Raw genomic sequence first — 16,628 nt, 5'->3', positions numbered from 1 at the left:
CCGTTTAAGAGTAACTTAGTGCTTTTCTCAGTGGAACCTTTTCATTTCCCGTGAGTGTAGTACCTGCCAAAAGATAAGTTACTTAATTGAAGAACCTAATTACCTAATCAACGTAAATTTTGTTGTTGTGACATTCAACGCTAAAAGTTGCACAACTTTTGAACAAGCCGATTTTGATAAAAAATATGTCTAAGAACACTCGGGTTAACATTTTCTATGATGACGAAAACATTCCATCCAGTAAGCCAAAAGTAGTGAGTTAGTGAGTATTGTCCTGGTGCATCAGCCCCGATGCAAGTCGATGACCGAGTTAAGACATGCGCTTTGTTGATTGCGGTGGGTAGCCGCTATGACAATATCTGGTGGGTTACTCTATACTGACAAAAAACGAACGAACGAGAGCTATCGTGCAATCGGCGCGTTTAATACAACGAGATAGAGTCGTGGCTCGCGCAGCAGCGCTCCCAAACTTAGTTTTTCGTCAGATAGAGTGACTCCCTGTAGTCAAGGGTCCCTATTCAGATAACTGTGAACTTCGACCGTGCCCCACGTTATCTTTTTAATCTTGTAATTGCCACCTTTAGATAAACGAATAGTACATACGAGCTAGGTGGAGGCGAGTTGTGATAGGCCTTTGAGAGGCTGTGCGCGTTTAGGGCTTGTGTTGTGATGCCATCACATACAATATTAACCTGTAGGTTGGTGAGAATATACGAGTATTAAAAGTACTTTTTGAAGGATTAAAACCGGATGAATTAAAAAAAATATACTATTAAGTAGGTACACTTATTAAGAATTTAAAATTTTCAAGCATGAAAATAGCTACTAGGTTTTACATAGTATGATATAAGTACAGCGGCATATAAATTAACCCCCTTATTCATAGAAATGTTGCAATATGTTGTAACTAATAAACTGTTTTGTCCCTCTCTGTGAAAGAACAAATTGTTCTTTGTCGGAGAGGGACAAAACAGTTTATTAGTTAAAACGTTCTGTAACTTATCTATGAATAAGGGGGTATGAATTTAAGATGGTACCTAGTTGAGTTGGTAACTTATACTTAGTTAACTATTACAACTTAGGATTTGTTATTTATTACTGACATATATACCAACGAAACAGTTCGTTGTTATTGTTACATAGTTATTTCCTTTCTATGTGAATAATACACACATTTATTTAGTAAGTACCTTTTTTTCACCTACAGAACACCGTTAGTTTGCATTTTGAAAATAAAACTTAAGTAAGTAATCGTTAAGCGAGACCAATCTCGTATCGCAAAGTGGCCGGTCTCTTTGTAGCGTTATGCTCAACAGAGGAACAAGGGAAGAAATCGGGATGAAGGAAAAATGGAATGGCGCATTCTTCAGATAAGATAGGCCGGCCCTCGGCACATTGCGAACCGATCAGTCACCTTGTTCCGTGAAAAAGATACACTTAAATGCATTCATTGTGTTAAACTTGACAGCCACTTGTCTTTACAGCTAGATTATTTTTAGGTGCTTACTTAGTCATCTGTATCTGTGATTTGCGTTTAGCAATACCTATCCAGGTTTACAGGTCGTGGGTGGAATCTTTATAAGTACATTGATATCCCCTTAAGGTCTAAAGTACTGTCTTCCTAAGCATGGACCATTTCCCACCACGCGGGTCCAATACGTAACGGGTAGGTTGGTTCACATCACACATCTAGGGCCGCTAGCTGTATTGAGATATTTTCCATTTCTGTAGATATGAACCATAATGTACGAGTAAGTACGAAAGCCTCGCTTACGTTTGTCCTGCGGATTCCATTCGAGAGCATCTCTATATACGAAGGGTATGAGCTATAGTAAGTATAGGACCTATCCATGATTAATTCATAGACCCTCTATGTAGGTAAATATGTTATTATAGGCAAACCCTACAAACCAATAAAGTAGGTGTACATTATTGATACACGTTCATCTGTCCGTTTATTGAATTAGATGGCTAACTGGCCACGCTCTCGCCAGACAATTGTCTCTGTCCAGTTAATTTATATTTATTACCAAGAGGAGACTCACGGGGTTTCATCTATTATTTTTATACTTATCATTCGAAAATAAAATGAATGATCTAAGTAGGTACCTACAAAAAGTAGGTACCCATTAGGTACACACACTACGCACTCAATATCAACTCAATATGCTAAGAAATTTAAATAGGTGAGAAATGGGCTGAGAGGACAGAACCAGAAATATGATATTGCTGAATACGTAAACTAATTAAACCCTAGCTTGCTACCTACCTACTTATTAATACTTTTACCTAACAAGCGAGTATTAAAAGTAAGAAAACTCAAGTCATCAGTCAAAAATAAGCTATAAGTAGTTACTCCTGTGTGTCGCGCCTCGCCTTAGTGATGAAATAAAGTCAAGAATAGCCGTGTGAAACTAACTCATTCACATGATTAGGATAGGATGACTGACCTATGACGACGTCAGAAGCTACCCTAGTGTACCTACCTACCCTATTTATGAATGGTCTACCATAATACCATAAGCAAAATATAGGGACTAAGTACTTTAAAAAAAAGTAACAAATAAAAGGGCTAATCTTGAAGCAAAGCTATTTGTTTACGCACTTAATAGAAGGGTCCGTAAGTCCGTAGTCGAGGTAGCTTCAGTGATCGTAAAGAAGTGATCACACATGGCAGTGGCACGGTCAGCCATTGGATGGGTGACCGATTTCAAGTGGTTGTTTTCTGCTTCCGTCCTTCGGGCACGTTAAGCCTTGGGTCCCGGTTGCTGTTTCGGCAGCAGTCATAAAGCGTAGTCAGAGGCCTTCGGGCAGCTTGAAAACCTCTGACAGTCGGGTTGCCCACTTACCCGACAACTCACTTAGCACAAGCTTGCTTGTGCTGGGATCTCAGTTGGGGTCCACCAACCAGCAGCACTGGGCCAGCGTGGTGGACTAGGCCTTCCATCATTGGAAGGAGACCCGTGCCTCAGCAGTGGTGACGTGATGGGTCGTGAGTTCGTGATGATGATGATGATTAAGTACTTTTTACTTAACTGCTCTCCTGGGTAGACATATCTACTTACTTACCTGCGCAAAATATTACAGAATAATCTCGCCAATATCGACCTCAATCTTATGGTGCCCGAGGATTGATTATTTTGCGAGATCGGTTCATGCGATGCGATATACGTGGACACTGACGGTAGGACTGGTCCACCGATTTAAAGTCGCTTAGCGTGCTATGGAACTATGGAGAGAGCTATGCTTGGGGTTTCTCTGATGGATCGTATCAGAAATGAGGTTATCCGTCAGAGGACTAAAGTTACCGACATAGCTGTCAAAATATGCAAGCTGAAGTGGGGTACCGTTGGGGAAGACGAGTTCTCGAGTGGAGACCACGAACAGGCAAACGCAGCGTGGGACGCCCTCCTGCCCGCTGGACTGACGACCTTAGGCGGGTGGCGGGTAGTGGTTGGATGAGGAAGGCCGAGGACCGAGTGTTGTGGCGCTCCTTGGGAGAGGCCTATGTCCAGCAGTGGATGATTATTGGCTGATGATGATGATGATGATGCGATATAAATATATTATGCGATGAGTAGTTCAAGTTAGCTGTATAAAATTGGTATTAGAGGATCATTTTTAACTTTAATCAGTGACTATTTACATGCTCGTACGCAAAGAGTAAAGCTTGATGATAAAACTATTAGTAAGGATGTTTCTACTTCTGAATACGGTGTTCCACAGGGTAGTGTCCTTGGACCTACCCTGTTCTTAATATACATCAACGAGCTAACTAACTTAAAACTACTAAATGGAAGAGTGTTTTCGTACGCAGATGATACTGCACTACTTTTTCACGATGACAACTGGAATGACGTTTTCAAAAAGGCTGAAATTGGTCTTACTAAAGTAATAAAGTGGCTTAAATTGCATTTATTGTCTCTCAACACCAGCAAAACGAACTATATTGCCTTCTCAATTCGTGACAACACGCAACCTGATGAAAAATAATAATAATAATAATAATAATTTATTTATTTCCAAAAATATACATATCTTAAAACTTACCTTATTAGCTAATATTTTATGAACAACATGTGTACAACAATGGCAAGTAAGTAGCATCTGCTGCTAAACTAGGTGTTAACCTGTGTTTCAGCTCACAGCGCCCCAACCCGTTACATTAAATTACTTATATTTTAGTTTGCTAATTATTACAAGGAAAAGGTAGGTAATTAAGAGGTAAATATTTTTTACAGTTCATGCAAGGTAATTTTGAGTAGTCTATGAAACTATGAAAGAGAATTAATTAAAAAGTGGTGATTTTAAGTTGAGTATCTAACTAATTACTTATAAATACGTAGGTATACTATAACTATTATATATAATATTAGTAATAATGATAAAGTATAATATATATTTGTATGTGTATAATGTATAGGTACATATATACAGTATATACATATATAGAAATAAATATTATATATATATATACATATATATAAATAATAAATAAGATAAGTACTCTCTTGACAGTACCAAAGCGATTCATAATAGCTACTGCATTACAGCGAGGAGGTCCTCGGTGTCAACGTAATTAAGGGTCAGTAACCATTTTGTAACTTCTCTTTTGCAAAGCCCTCCATTCAGACAGTATATGAATTTAGTTTTATTGATTCTATTGTAGATAAATGGTCCAAGAAAGCAGAAGAATTTACCTATAAAAACTGTGTTGAAGCGTCTACTCTTGCAGATTGTATGCTTTCTGCGCCTTTTTAGGATGGAAGGATTAAATATCAGCTCACTGTGTTGTCTCTTTATGATGCTTAGCAAGAAGAGTTGTCGGACGGTGAGTACTTCACAGTATTCATATAGTAAAGTAGTAGGGTAGCGGAAAGGCCGGAAGGTGCAGACCTTCAGGATAGCACGTTGGGCAACTTCAACGCTTTTCAAGTTAGTCTTGTGAGCTCCACCCCAAGACGAAATGCAGTAATTAAGTAAAGACTGGCATAGTGCAAAGTATATTTGTTTTAATTTGGATGAGTCAAGAATATGTCTTAATGATTTAAATATGAATATTAATTTTCTTATTCTAGTGGTTAGGAGATCAATGTGAGGTTTGAAGCTTAGATTGTTATCAATTAAGACTCCTAGATATTTTATGCATTTGACACGTTCTAGAGATGGACAGTTACAGTTTCTTGTGCCGGGAGGACATGTATGAGAAAAAATTGTGAAGTCATCTGATGGTTGGCCAGAGCTACGAATGGAGAAAGTCATGTACTTGGTTTTTTCAACATTTAACGACAGTAAGTTACGTCTGAGCCAGCTCCCAACAGCGTTAAAACCCCTCTGTGCTTCAGTGAAAGCCTCCTCCCAGGAGTCAGCAGAGAAGAGCAGGGCAGTATCATCAGCATAAGATATTAGTTTCATATTCATAGATAATAGGTTATTTATGTAAATCAGGAATAGCGTTGGTCCCAGAATACTGCCCTGTGGGACTCCATAAAGTATGGGAAGTAATGCACTAGTATGCTCTCCTATAGAGACACATTGATGCCTTTCAGATAGGTAGTCTTTAAAAAGTTCCAGCTGGGCATCTCTTATGCCAATCTTCTCTAATTTGTTCATAAGGAGTGGGACGGAGACCGTGTCAAAGGCCTTAGCAAGGTCTATAAATATAGAAATGCATTTTTTACTGTTATCTAATTTAGTAGCAACAAATTCCGTAAGGGACAAAACAGCATCATCAGTGGATTTATTTTGTCGGAAGCCGAATTGATTTTTTGATAGTACATTGTTTTTCTCAAGGTAGTTGACTAATCTTTTATTAATTATTTTTTCTAGTATTTTTGATAGGGACGGTAATATTGAAATTGGTCTGTAATTGTTGACACGATCTCTGTCCCCGCCCTTATGAATAGGAAGTACTTTGGATACTTTGAGATCTCTTGGGAAAATTCCTAGCTGTAAGCATTGATTAAAAATGAAAGTGATCGGAGGTACAAGAAAATCTTTGAAGTCTTTTAGAATTTTATTGGATATTTGGTCAACTCCCATAGCACAGGTAGTCCTTAATCCCATTATTATTTGCTCTACTTCCCTTTCATCTGTGTCCCCTAGAAAAAAAGAGAAAAAAATTAAGCATAACTGCCCATACTTGTCTTTCAAATAACTTAACTTGTAATGGACAACATTTCAAAAAACTAAAGCTGCTATAAATCGAAAACCATTTCGAGATTTAGCTCTAAAGGCCACAAAAAAAATGTTTTTGTATTTTTTGGATGTATCATTTTTGAGAAATACATAAAATAGTAAAAAGTGCTGATGACGTCATGCATCAGGTGCGATGCATTTTGATGATCAAAGCCTATAGATTTAAAAACAAAGTAACTGTCACTTTCATTTTTGATTGACGTTGACGTTTTATCGTGACGTTGTTGTTTATTTGGGTCATTTTCATTAATTCTGTTCTGACACTTTCTGACTATTTTTTTATTTATTATTAAGAGATGACCTCTATATAATATGTCCCAGAGCATGCCACCGCCTACACAGCTGAAAAAATGCTTCTGATTATTTTTTTACATGATAAGTACCTACTTTCCATCATTAGAAATATCAAGGTCATTTGAAAATGACCCATTTGTTGGTTGGCATGTAAACAAAGTTTAAATGTCACTTGTCAGTGTCATTTATGTTTTTTTTTGAGACTCAGGCAATAGACAAAAATAAAAATTGAGCCTAATATGTGACGTCACTTCCGGTTTTAAAATAATTAACTTTAAAGTTAAAAATAACATGCAAAAATTTATGTATATACAAAATAAAAAAATACGGGTCCACAAATTTTCTATAAACTTTCCGAATAACTAATAAAAATATAGGGTAAAGAAAATGAAATGTTGTCCATTGCTCTTTAATAGAAAAGGTAAAGTCAACAAAGTATCTCGGCATAATTATTGATAAAAACCTATCATGGTATCCTCAGCTTGAGCTGGTTGCGAATAGAGCTAGGAAACTGATTTGGCTCCTTAAGTTCCTTCGTGATATATCTAATAAAGACCTTATTATTTACATTTATAAAACTCTAGTACAATCAATACTCACATATTGTCTACCTATTTGGGGTGGCACATATAAAACTAAATTTATTGGAATCGAACGCGCGCAGAGAGCCATATTAAAGGTAATACTACGTAAAAGAAAATCATTCAGTACTTATGTGTTGTATAAGCAAGCGAATGTTCTTACAGTGAGGCAATTATAAATTCTTCAATGTATCTTAAGGGTCCATAAAAACTTGCCTATTAAGTTAATAGGCAAGTTTTTATAATAGTATTGTATATTTTAATAATAGTATTAACACAAAAACACTTGAGAAACGTAACCGATATGCAGTAATAAAATTTAAAACTTCTGCTAACACAGTATTTGCTTCTAACCAATTTTGTAATAGTTCAGTATCAATTTATAATAAAATAAACAGAGTGTTAAACCTATACGGAATGACTTACAAAGAATGTAAAAAAAACCACTACTTCATGGCTTAAATCATTGAGTTATGAAGATACTGAAGAACTTTTGAAAACCTAACACTAAAGAAATGTTCTAGCTCCTGATTTTCACAAAATTATAAACATTAGGTATATACTAGTAATAATATTATTGGATATAATATACCTTACATAGACATACATAATTATATTTACTACAGGTATTTTAATAACTGAAATTTAAAAAAAAAATAATAATATATTATACATACAGTACCTAATATGCTAATACTTAAACTGGCATGCTTGCATTATATCGATATATAAATAAATACATACATTAAAATATATATTACTTTAATATTTATTATATTAGGATATCTTAAAATAGGGTAAGTAATACGAGGTATAAAAACGAATGGTATAACATTCACAAGATATACGCCCATATGATATAAATTTATTAAGTATAACGATCACTGTGCATAACAAACGAAAGGCATAATTACTAAATACATAATTTCGTAAAGAATAACGTTCAAAAAGTATAATTTCAATTGATATAACGATTAAAATGCATAATATTCATAATATATAACGTTTATAACATATATTCTACAACGGATATAATTATCATAATGTATAATGCTCAAAAAGTATAATAGATTGTCGTATAGTTTTTTTAATTATTATTGACGTTATGTGGGGGGAACGCTCCGCTCCGCTTCGCTGCGCTCCGCTTTGGTTTCGACGAACATGTGCACCTAACACGCTCCTCCTCGCTTTGCTCGTCGTCGCACCTATCTTTAGGTTTTGGTACTAGGGGCTTTCACAGCATTATTATTATTGGGGCTAAGAGGAGAGACGCTCCGCTCCGCTTCGCTGCGCTCCGCTTTGGTTTCGACGACCATGTGCACCTAACACGCTCCTCCTCGCTTTGCTCGTCGTCGCACCTATCTTTAGGTTTTGGTACTAGGGGCTTTCACAGCATTATTATTATTGGGGCTAAGAGGAGAGACGCTCCGCTCCGCTTCGCTGCGCTCCGCTTTGGTTTCGACGACCATGTGCACCTAACACGCTCCTCCTCGCTTTGCTCGTCGTCGCACCTATCTTTAGGTTTTGGTGCTAGGGGGTTTGACGGTGTTGGGTTAACACAGATTATGGGTTAATACAGGTTAAACACAGATTATGTTATATGTTAGTATGTTTTATGAACTTTATACTAAATGATAGTATATATTTTAAACGATATACGTAATGTATGTTATACGAATTGATATTAGTCCTCGTAAGTATTATATATTTTGATATTATATCAAATGTACGTTATACCAATTGAATTTTATACCTTATGAAAATATAGATTTTGTTGTTATACGTAACGTTCATTATATGTTGTGAACGTTATTAATGTGAAATTATACATTTCGTTTTTATACGTCGCAATACGCACCCCTTAAAATATATTTAATATTGTATATTATAGATTATACTAAGTTTTTCATGTATACGATACAGAGCACAAAATAATTTAGATACCTACACATATAGTTAACTATCTACATCGAATACTGACACACCTTTATAGTGCCACAAACTTATCTGTTCCGGTGAGAGCGAACTAAATTGGTCCATATAATCTATGTCAATATGAAATTCATTTAGTAAGTAATGAGGTATGGACCAATTTAGTTCGCTCTCACCGGAACAGATAAGTTTGTGGCACTATACCTTAAGAAACTCATAAAATAAAATAAGTACCTAATATGTTTTGAATATTTTTATAAGTACCTATATCAAAATTGTTTTGTATACTTAAAACTTGTATTAAGTGGCATTGGCACATTCAAGAAGGAGGGGCTCTTCTACTACAGGTTTTTTAAACTTACAAGAAGAGACCCACAATGTAATAACATTATCTATTGTAAGTAACAACAATAAAGAATTTTGATTTTTTGATTTTGATTTTTTGAAGTTTTTTACACCGCACCGTTCGAAAATCGGCGAGTAAACGTAAATTTTGTACGGCGCGGGAGAGTCGCCACCTAGCGGTAAGTTGCTGCACTAGCTCCTCGCGAAATTTTCTGTTCTGGCAACATTAGTAATTTATTTTTGACACTGACAGTTGACAGTTGACAAAAATATATCCTGGGTTATTCTGTGTTAATATTTTGACAGCAACTTCTTTGACAGACTGACACTGACAGTCAAGTAAACATCTTGTCGTTATTTTCGCGCGCTTTAACATCCATCGATTTGATTCAATTTGATTCCATATATTTTTTAAGTTTTAAACAGTGTAACTAAAATCATATTCGTACCACACAAAGTTGCATATAAATATTTGTGAAAACCTTGTTAATAAACTTGTTATTCAGGTTATTAAAGGTACAATTCTCTCTAGTATTAGAGTACAAAATTCGTCTTCAAAGCCTGAACAGGTTAGTTTTGCAACGGTTGTTTATAAGTAATTTTATTATTTCCAGATACTACAATGGATAAGAAGACTTCTTTTAAAGGTCCTCCTCCAAAGAGGTTTAAATCAGCAGATGATGACGACGAAGAAATGCCATCTACTTTCGAAGAGCAACTCGCTGTCATGGAATGCAATGATTTTGATTCGCAAGGTGTTATCGGTGAAGGGCCGGAAAATCAGTCGACTAATATAAAATGGTCGCGGCCTGATCCGCCGGATTTAAAAGCTAACATGGACAAGTTAATTTTCCAACAATTAGACATAGACCATTACAATGGGGAACCTATGAAAGGAATGCCTGGATCTCAAATGGCCCCAGTGCCCATTATGAGAATGTATGGAGTAACCATGGAAGGTAATTCTGTTTGTTGTCATGTCCATGGATATACACCATACTTCTATGTGACAGTGCCCTTGAACTTTGTTGAATCATCATGTAATGAACTGAAAAGCAATTTGAACACAGCTATTTTAGAAGATTTGCGCTCCAACAAAGAAAATATCAAAGAAGCTGTCCTGGAAGTCCGCCTGGTTAAAGCCCGCTCTATCATGTACTACAAAGGAGATGGCGAGATTACATTTGCCCGAGTTTCAGTAGCTCTGCCTAAATTAATAGCTGCTGCCAAGAGGCTTATGGAGAGACAACCAACCACATTTGGCTTAATGGACCCATCATTCTTTGAAACAAATATTGATTTTGATATTAGATTCATGGTAGACACATCAGTAGTGGGATGCAGTTGGATTGAACTGCCCGTCGGGAAGTGGTCCAAGAGGACAAAAGATACTAATGTGAAGCCAGTATCCAGATGTCAAATTGAAGTTGATGTTGGATGGAATGCATTCATTGCCCACCAGCCTGAAGGAGAATGGTCCAAAGTAGCACCATTTAGGATATTGAGCTTTGACATTGAGTGTGCAGGCAGAAAGGGGGTATTCCCAGAACCCAATCATGACCCTGTCATTCAAATAGCATCAATGGTTATCAGGCAAGGTGAAACAGAACCATTTTTGAGAAATGTTTTCACACTGAACACATGTGCTCCTATTGTCGGGTCTCAAGTACTGAGCTTTCAGTCTGAATCTGAGATGTTGGCCAAATGGTCAGACTTCTTCCGTGAGCTTGATCCTGATATAATCACTGGATACAATATAAGTAATTTTGACTGGCCATATCTCATCAATAGGGCCAAGCATTTAAAAGTAAGCAATTTCGATTACCTAGGAAGAATTAAAGATATCAGATCTGTCATAAAGGATTCTATCTTGCAATCGAAGCAAATGGGCCGCAGGGAAAACAAGTCGATTAATTTTGAGGGGCGGGTACCCTTTGACCTGTTACTGGTTCTTGTACGTGATTACAAGCTTAGATCTTACACACTAAATGCCGTGAGCTATCATTTCCTGCAAGAACAAAAAGAAGATGTGCACCACAGCATTATCACTGACTTGCAAAATGAGAATGAACAGACTCGAAGAAGGCTTGCAATGTACTGCCTCAAAGATGCATACTTACCATTGAAGTTACTGAATAAGCTTATGTGTATTGTTAATTATATGGAAATGGCCAGAGTAACTGGGGTGCCACTGTTGTGTTTGCTAACCCGTGGCCAACAAATAAAAGTAGTCAGCCAATTGTTGCGAAAAGCTAAAGATGTTGGATATCTCATGCCTGCATATCATGGACAAGGTTCAGATGAACAATTTGAAGGGGCAACAGTTATTGAACCAAAGAGAGGATATTATGCTGATCCAATTTCCACTCTAGATTTTGCTTCCCTGTATCCAAGTATAATGATGGCTCACAATTTATGTTACACCACATTGGTGCCTCAAAATATGCAAAAGGAGCTAAACTTAAGCTCTGATGATGTAACAGTGACACCTAAAAATAATGTGTTTGTAAAATCAACTGTAAGAAAAGGACTACTTCCAGAAATATTGGAATCACTACTTTCTGCACGTAAAAAAGCAAAAGCTGATTTGAAAGAAGAAAAAGATCCATTCAAAAGATCTGTGTTAGATGGTAGACAATTGGCATTAAAAATTAGTGCTAATTCGGTTTACGGATTCACAGGAGCACAGGTAGGAAAGCTGCCATGTCTTGAAATATCTGGAAGTGTTACAGCATATGGCCGAACTATGATTGAATTCACTAAGACTGAGGTTGAGCAGAAGTATACAAAAAGCAATGGATACAAGGAGGATGCTGTAGTTATCTATGGAGACACAGACTCAGTGATGGTTAAATTTGGAGTAAAGACTCTAGAAGAAAGTATGGAACTTGGAAAAGAAGCAGCAGAATTTGTAAGTTCAAAATTTGTGAAGCCCATCAAACTAGAATTCGAGAAAGTATACTACCCATATCTACTGATCAACAAAAAACGTTATGCAGGGCTATACTTCACTAGACCAGATAAGTATGATAAAATGGACTGCAAAGGCATAGAAACTGTAAGAAGGGACAACAGTCCTCTTGTTTCCAATATGATGAGCACTTGTCTCCAGAAGCTCCTCATAGACCGTGATCCAGATGGTGCAGTGAACTTTGCCAAACAGATAATCTCAGATTTACTCTGTAATCGCATAGATATATCCCAACTAGTAATAACTAAAGAACTTACTAAGAATGATTATGCAGCCAAACAGGCCCATGTTGAATTAGCAAATAAAATGAAGAAACGTGACCCAGGAACTGCACCCAAACTTGGCGACAGAGTGCCATATGTCATCTGTTGTGCAGCTAAGAATACACCTGCTTACATGAAGGCTGAAGATCCTATATATGTGTTAGAGAATAGTATTCCCATTGACTTCAACTACTATTTGGAGAATCAGTTGTCTAAACCGCTCCTACGAATATTTGAGCCAATTCTAGGAGATAAGGCAGAGTCCCTCTTGTTGAAAGGCGAGCACACTAGGACCAAGGCAATGGTAACATCAAAAGTGGGGGCACTAGCTGCATTTACCAAGAAAAGAGAGAAATGTATTGGATGCAAAACTGTAATGCCTAATGACTCCAAAAAAGCCCTCTGCGACCATTGCCTCGGGAAAGAGGGTAACATATACATTACAGAAATATTCAAGTTGCGGCAGTTACAGGACAAATTCTCCCGCCTTTGGACAGAATGCCAAAGATGTCAAGGAAGTCTGCACGAGGAAGTGTTGTGCACCAACAGAGATTGCACCATCTTTTATATGAGAAAGAAAGTAGGAATGGAACTAGATTCCCAAGAAAAGACTGTTTTACGATTTGGAGAGCCTACATGGTAAATTATGTTCAGTATCATTCAACCCCATTATGTTATAAGAATTACGTTGTTTCATTTAATGTCAATAAAAAGATTGTGTTATTCTTTACACTGTTTATTATTTCTCATCGGCTTTGCAGTTTATGTTAACTTAAAATTATAATAAGTAGAGCCTCAATTAATTATATAATTTTAAATATTATGCTTCATGAAAAGAGATTAATTAAAGGACACATGCAAATTTTAAGTACCTACCTAAGCCTATTCGAAAATCACATGTACATACCTAATAAAATAAATATAAATCAACGAAGGAATGTATTGAAATGCTATACTTACTTACTATCATTGAAATTCTAAAATAATGTTCTTTCGGCACAAATTTTTCATTGTCATGATCATACAATAAACTAATACACACTACTTAAGCCAACAATTAATAGGTATAATATTATGTACTTATCACCAAGTGTCCATACAATAAATATCTGTGTTCAATAGTTTGGGGTGTCAGTTTGCATTAATAATTTATGATGTAACTAGACCAAATCTTGATGCTACTTCCTAATAAATAAATAAGTAACTAATAATATTCTTTTTCTTAGATCATTTTAAATAAATACATATACCTATAGGTGTTACAAAAGAGGTATAGTACCTAAGCCGAAAGGAGGTAACTCAGGGGCTTATCCTTATCAAGTTTTGGTCTACGACCTTTGGAAATTCTCGAAAATAACTGTTTTCCATTCTAAAATACGTAACAATGACAGTTTCTATGTCATCCCCTTTCGGATTACCCTTTTTGCAACACCCAGTAGTCTTATTAAATCCTAATGTAATAGCTTCTTCAGGCTATTATTTAAAAGTTGATTCTGGATAAATTAAATAATCAATTCTAAACGACACCTTTATCTAGTATCTTGCTGAGACACTGTTCTTTGCAGGCTTTGTCTTGGTGGTTTGTTGGGGCAGTTGTTTTTTGGCAGTATATTGGGTAAGGGCATGTCGAATGTACTTGCACCAACGCCGTTAGCTTGCTTCATTATGTCTTCAAGGGTTCGTATGAAGGTGTCGCAGGTGGCGGTCAGAAGACTTGAAGCATCATCTAGTTTCTGAAATAAATAAGGAAAGGGTTCAAGAACAAGATTGGTATAGAACAGCTAATATATCTGCACAATACACCCAAGACCTGAGTTCAAAATATCTGTCTTTTAAACAAATATCTGCCCCGGCCTGGAATCGAATCCAGGACTTCAGCATAGCAGTCAGGAATGCAAAATCACTTACTACACCATTCGGAAGTCATAAGTTAACTATATTAATAAAAAAGGGGCAGCTGTTCCATATTATGTATTACCCAGTAAGCTGCTTGTCTATAGAATAATAACATATTATCCTGAGACTTAATACATCTCCACTAAACCTAAGCATCTCATGGCATGTTGCGATTGTTATTGAGACAATTTTGGGGGCTTATTTTTTATATGTTAGTCACCCCTTCCTTTTTATATCCATGTATGAAGGAGTCCTGCACTCTCATTGATCATGAATGACTGAATTTATAAATTACAGACAAACTTACTTTCCTCTTTATAATATTAGTATAATAATGAAGTATATTTCAATTGATATCAGTTACCTGAGTATCAGGGACTCCGTCCGTGGTGACGGCGCTGCGCACTTCATGCACCTGCTGCATCATCAGGTCGCAGTACAGCCTCAACTCAGACTTCTTGTGGCTCAATGAATTAGTCTCGCCAAATCCTGTAACTGAAATTGTATACAAAAGATCAATACAGTATAACAGTGTGGTGTAAGTTTATAAAAACCCATATGTGTTATTTTAAGAGTTAAGTTTGAATAATTATATTCTCCAGCAATGAATCAACCCAACCAAGGCTGAACAAGAATCAGTGATGAATATTTTGGGAACTGCTGTGGTCGAAAGCTATCTAATTATTCTAAACTGACACTATTTACTTTATCCCCTAATTGGAAAAAATTATCATGGAACCTACATCAGACCTGATCACCTGACCTACATGAACTTTATCCCATGAAAAATAAAAAGTAGTCAAGAATAATCTAATTTAATGAAATAAATACCTTTCTGATCACTTTTCGAAGCTACACATGCTTTAGCACTTCCAAGTGCAACCAGCCACTTCTGGCGGTCCTGTGGAAACGGGGCCTTTAGGTACATGTGCTGCTGGCCGGGTATGACTAGGTCTAGTCTTGTAGAGTCAATGTTGTTCACTAAAGATTATAAAATATTAGGTTAAAATAGTATCATAATAGTAGCACTAAATTAAAATAAAAAACACTAGGTCTAGTCTTGTAGAGTCAATGTTGTTCACTAAAGATGATGAAATATTAGGTTAAAATAGTATAATAATAGTAGGACTAAATTAAAATAAAAAACATATCTTCATTCAATTTCTGGTGTGTTTTATTTTAACAAAACTGTCAAGTAAATAGATCATTGAGTGGTCTGATGCTGCTTTTATAATGCTCAATAGATCTTTATTTGGTCACATTTATAACTCTTATTGAAGATCAACAAATCATAATTAGTCATGCAGATTCAACTGATTCCATGTTACTGAGCAGTTTCTCAGAGAAACCTGAATAATATAGACTATGTAGGTACTCTAGGTACCTACTTATTAATTGACTTCAGGTAAAATAAAACCTAGTTGAAAATGTATGAGTAGCAAGCAAAGCTCTTACAACAACACCAGGACCAGTAGGAATATTAAAAGCCTGCTAAGTAGGTAGATACGTTGTATAATTACCATTTATTTGACATACTGATACTTTCACTGAACCTTTACATCCTTGGCTGACTTCTTCTTGAGATTTATAATATGATAAGATCCCATTCTCTAGAACAAACCACCTCGTTTGCCATCCTAAAATAAGCCATAAGGTAATTATTAGATGGTTATCGAAATTATCAAAACATATTGACGACAACAAGCAAGATTTCTGAGTCGGTATTAAAGACCATTCAAATTAATACACTCTTAATATTTAATAGTATAGTATAAAACTATTACCATTCCAGTAATTAGTCCATTTCCAGAGAATTCCTTCCATTGAATTTAGTGTAATGAAAGTAATTTAATTTTATTATAGTTTGTTGAGGCAATTTCGACTTATCTGTTTTCATTTCATGTTGATTGATTTGTTGGCTGAATTTGGCAGTTCAGTTGTCATTTGGCAGTTGGCAGTGACACTCTTTATAGTCTGTGATTAGTTTTACATCAACACACATGGGCTCTCTAATCTGTGAATACAACATCGCCGTTATGTTGGCAGCAATGGTTTTTAGTATTGCCACAATATCTATATTATGTAGTCTGAGCCTATCTGAAACCTAGTTAAACATTGTGAGATATGGCGTTTCGACTTTCTCCGTGT

The 16,628-nt window shown here is 36.1% G+C and overlaps 2 protein-coding genes across 2 annotated transcripts; one reads left to right on the top strand and one right to left on the bottom strand.

Moving 5' to 3' along the window:
- The first annotated feature begins 9,693 nt into the window (after positions 1–9,693).
- On the top strand, positions 9,694–13,314 carry LOC105385388 (DNA polymerase delta catalytic subunit). The gene is made up of 2 exons (XM_011555754.3): positions 9,694–9,866; positions 9,965–13,314. Exon 2 carries the CDS (start codon positions 9,973–9,975, stop codon positions 13,225–13,227), a length of 3,255 nt encoding a protein of 1,084 aa, XP_011554056.3. The 5' UTR covers positions 9,694–9,866; positions 9,965–9,972; the 3' UTR covers positions 13,228–13,314.
- LOC105385387 (pleckstrin homology domain-containing family A member 3) lies at positions 13,305–16,414 on the bottom strand. Its single transcript, XM_011555753.3, has 5 exons — positions 16,265–16,414; positions 16,001–16,117; positions 15,312–15,461; positions 14,845–14,975; positions 13,305–14,317 (listed from the first exon to the last, which is right to left on the bottom strand). The coding sequence occupies exons 1-5, from the start codon at positions 16,302–16,304 to the stop codon at positions 14,114–14,116; spliced, it is 642 nt and encodes a 213-aa protein (XP_011554055.2). The 5' UTR covers positions 16,305–16,414; the 3' UTR covers positions 13,305–14,113.
- Between the last annotated feature and the right edge of the window lie 214 nt (positions 16,415–16,628).

Source organism: Plutella xylostella, chromosome 10 (assembly GCF_932276165.1).
Source record: "Plutella xylostella chromosome 10, ilPluXylo3.1, whole genome shotgun sequence".
Lineage (NCBI taxonomy): Eukaryota > Metazoa > Arthropoda > Insecta > Lepidoptera > Plutellidae > Plutella > Plutella xylostella.
The sequence above is the reverse complement of the archived record's forward strand: the minus strand, read 5'-3'. Positions and strand labels throughout refer to the sequence as shown.

What these genes read in the sequence shown, in the direction of transcription:
- LOC105385388 (XM_011555754.3), top strand. Translation starts at nt 9,973, where the DNA reads ATGGATAAGAAGACTTCTTTTAAAGGTCCTCCTCCAAAGAGGTTTAAA.
- LOC105385387 (XM_011555753.3), bottom strand. Translation starts at nt 16,304, where the DNA reads ATGGAAGGAATTCTCTGGAAATGGACTAATTACTGGAATG. An exon ending in ATGGACTAATTACTGGAATG is followed by an intron (nt 16,118 to 16,264) that starts GTAATAGTTTTA and finishes GGCTTATTTTAG; the next exon opens with GATGGCAAACGAGGTGGTTT. An exon ending in ATCAGTATGTCAAATAAATG is followed by an intron (nt 15,462 to 16,000) that starts GTAATTATACAA and finishes TATAATCTTTAG; the next exon opens with TGAACAACATTGACTCTACA.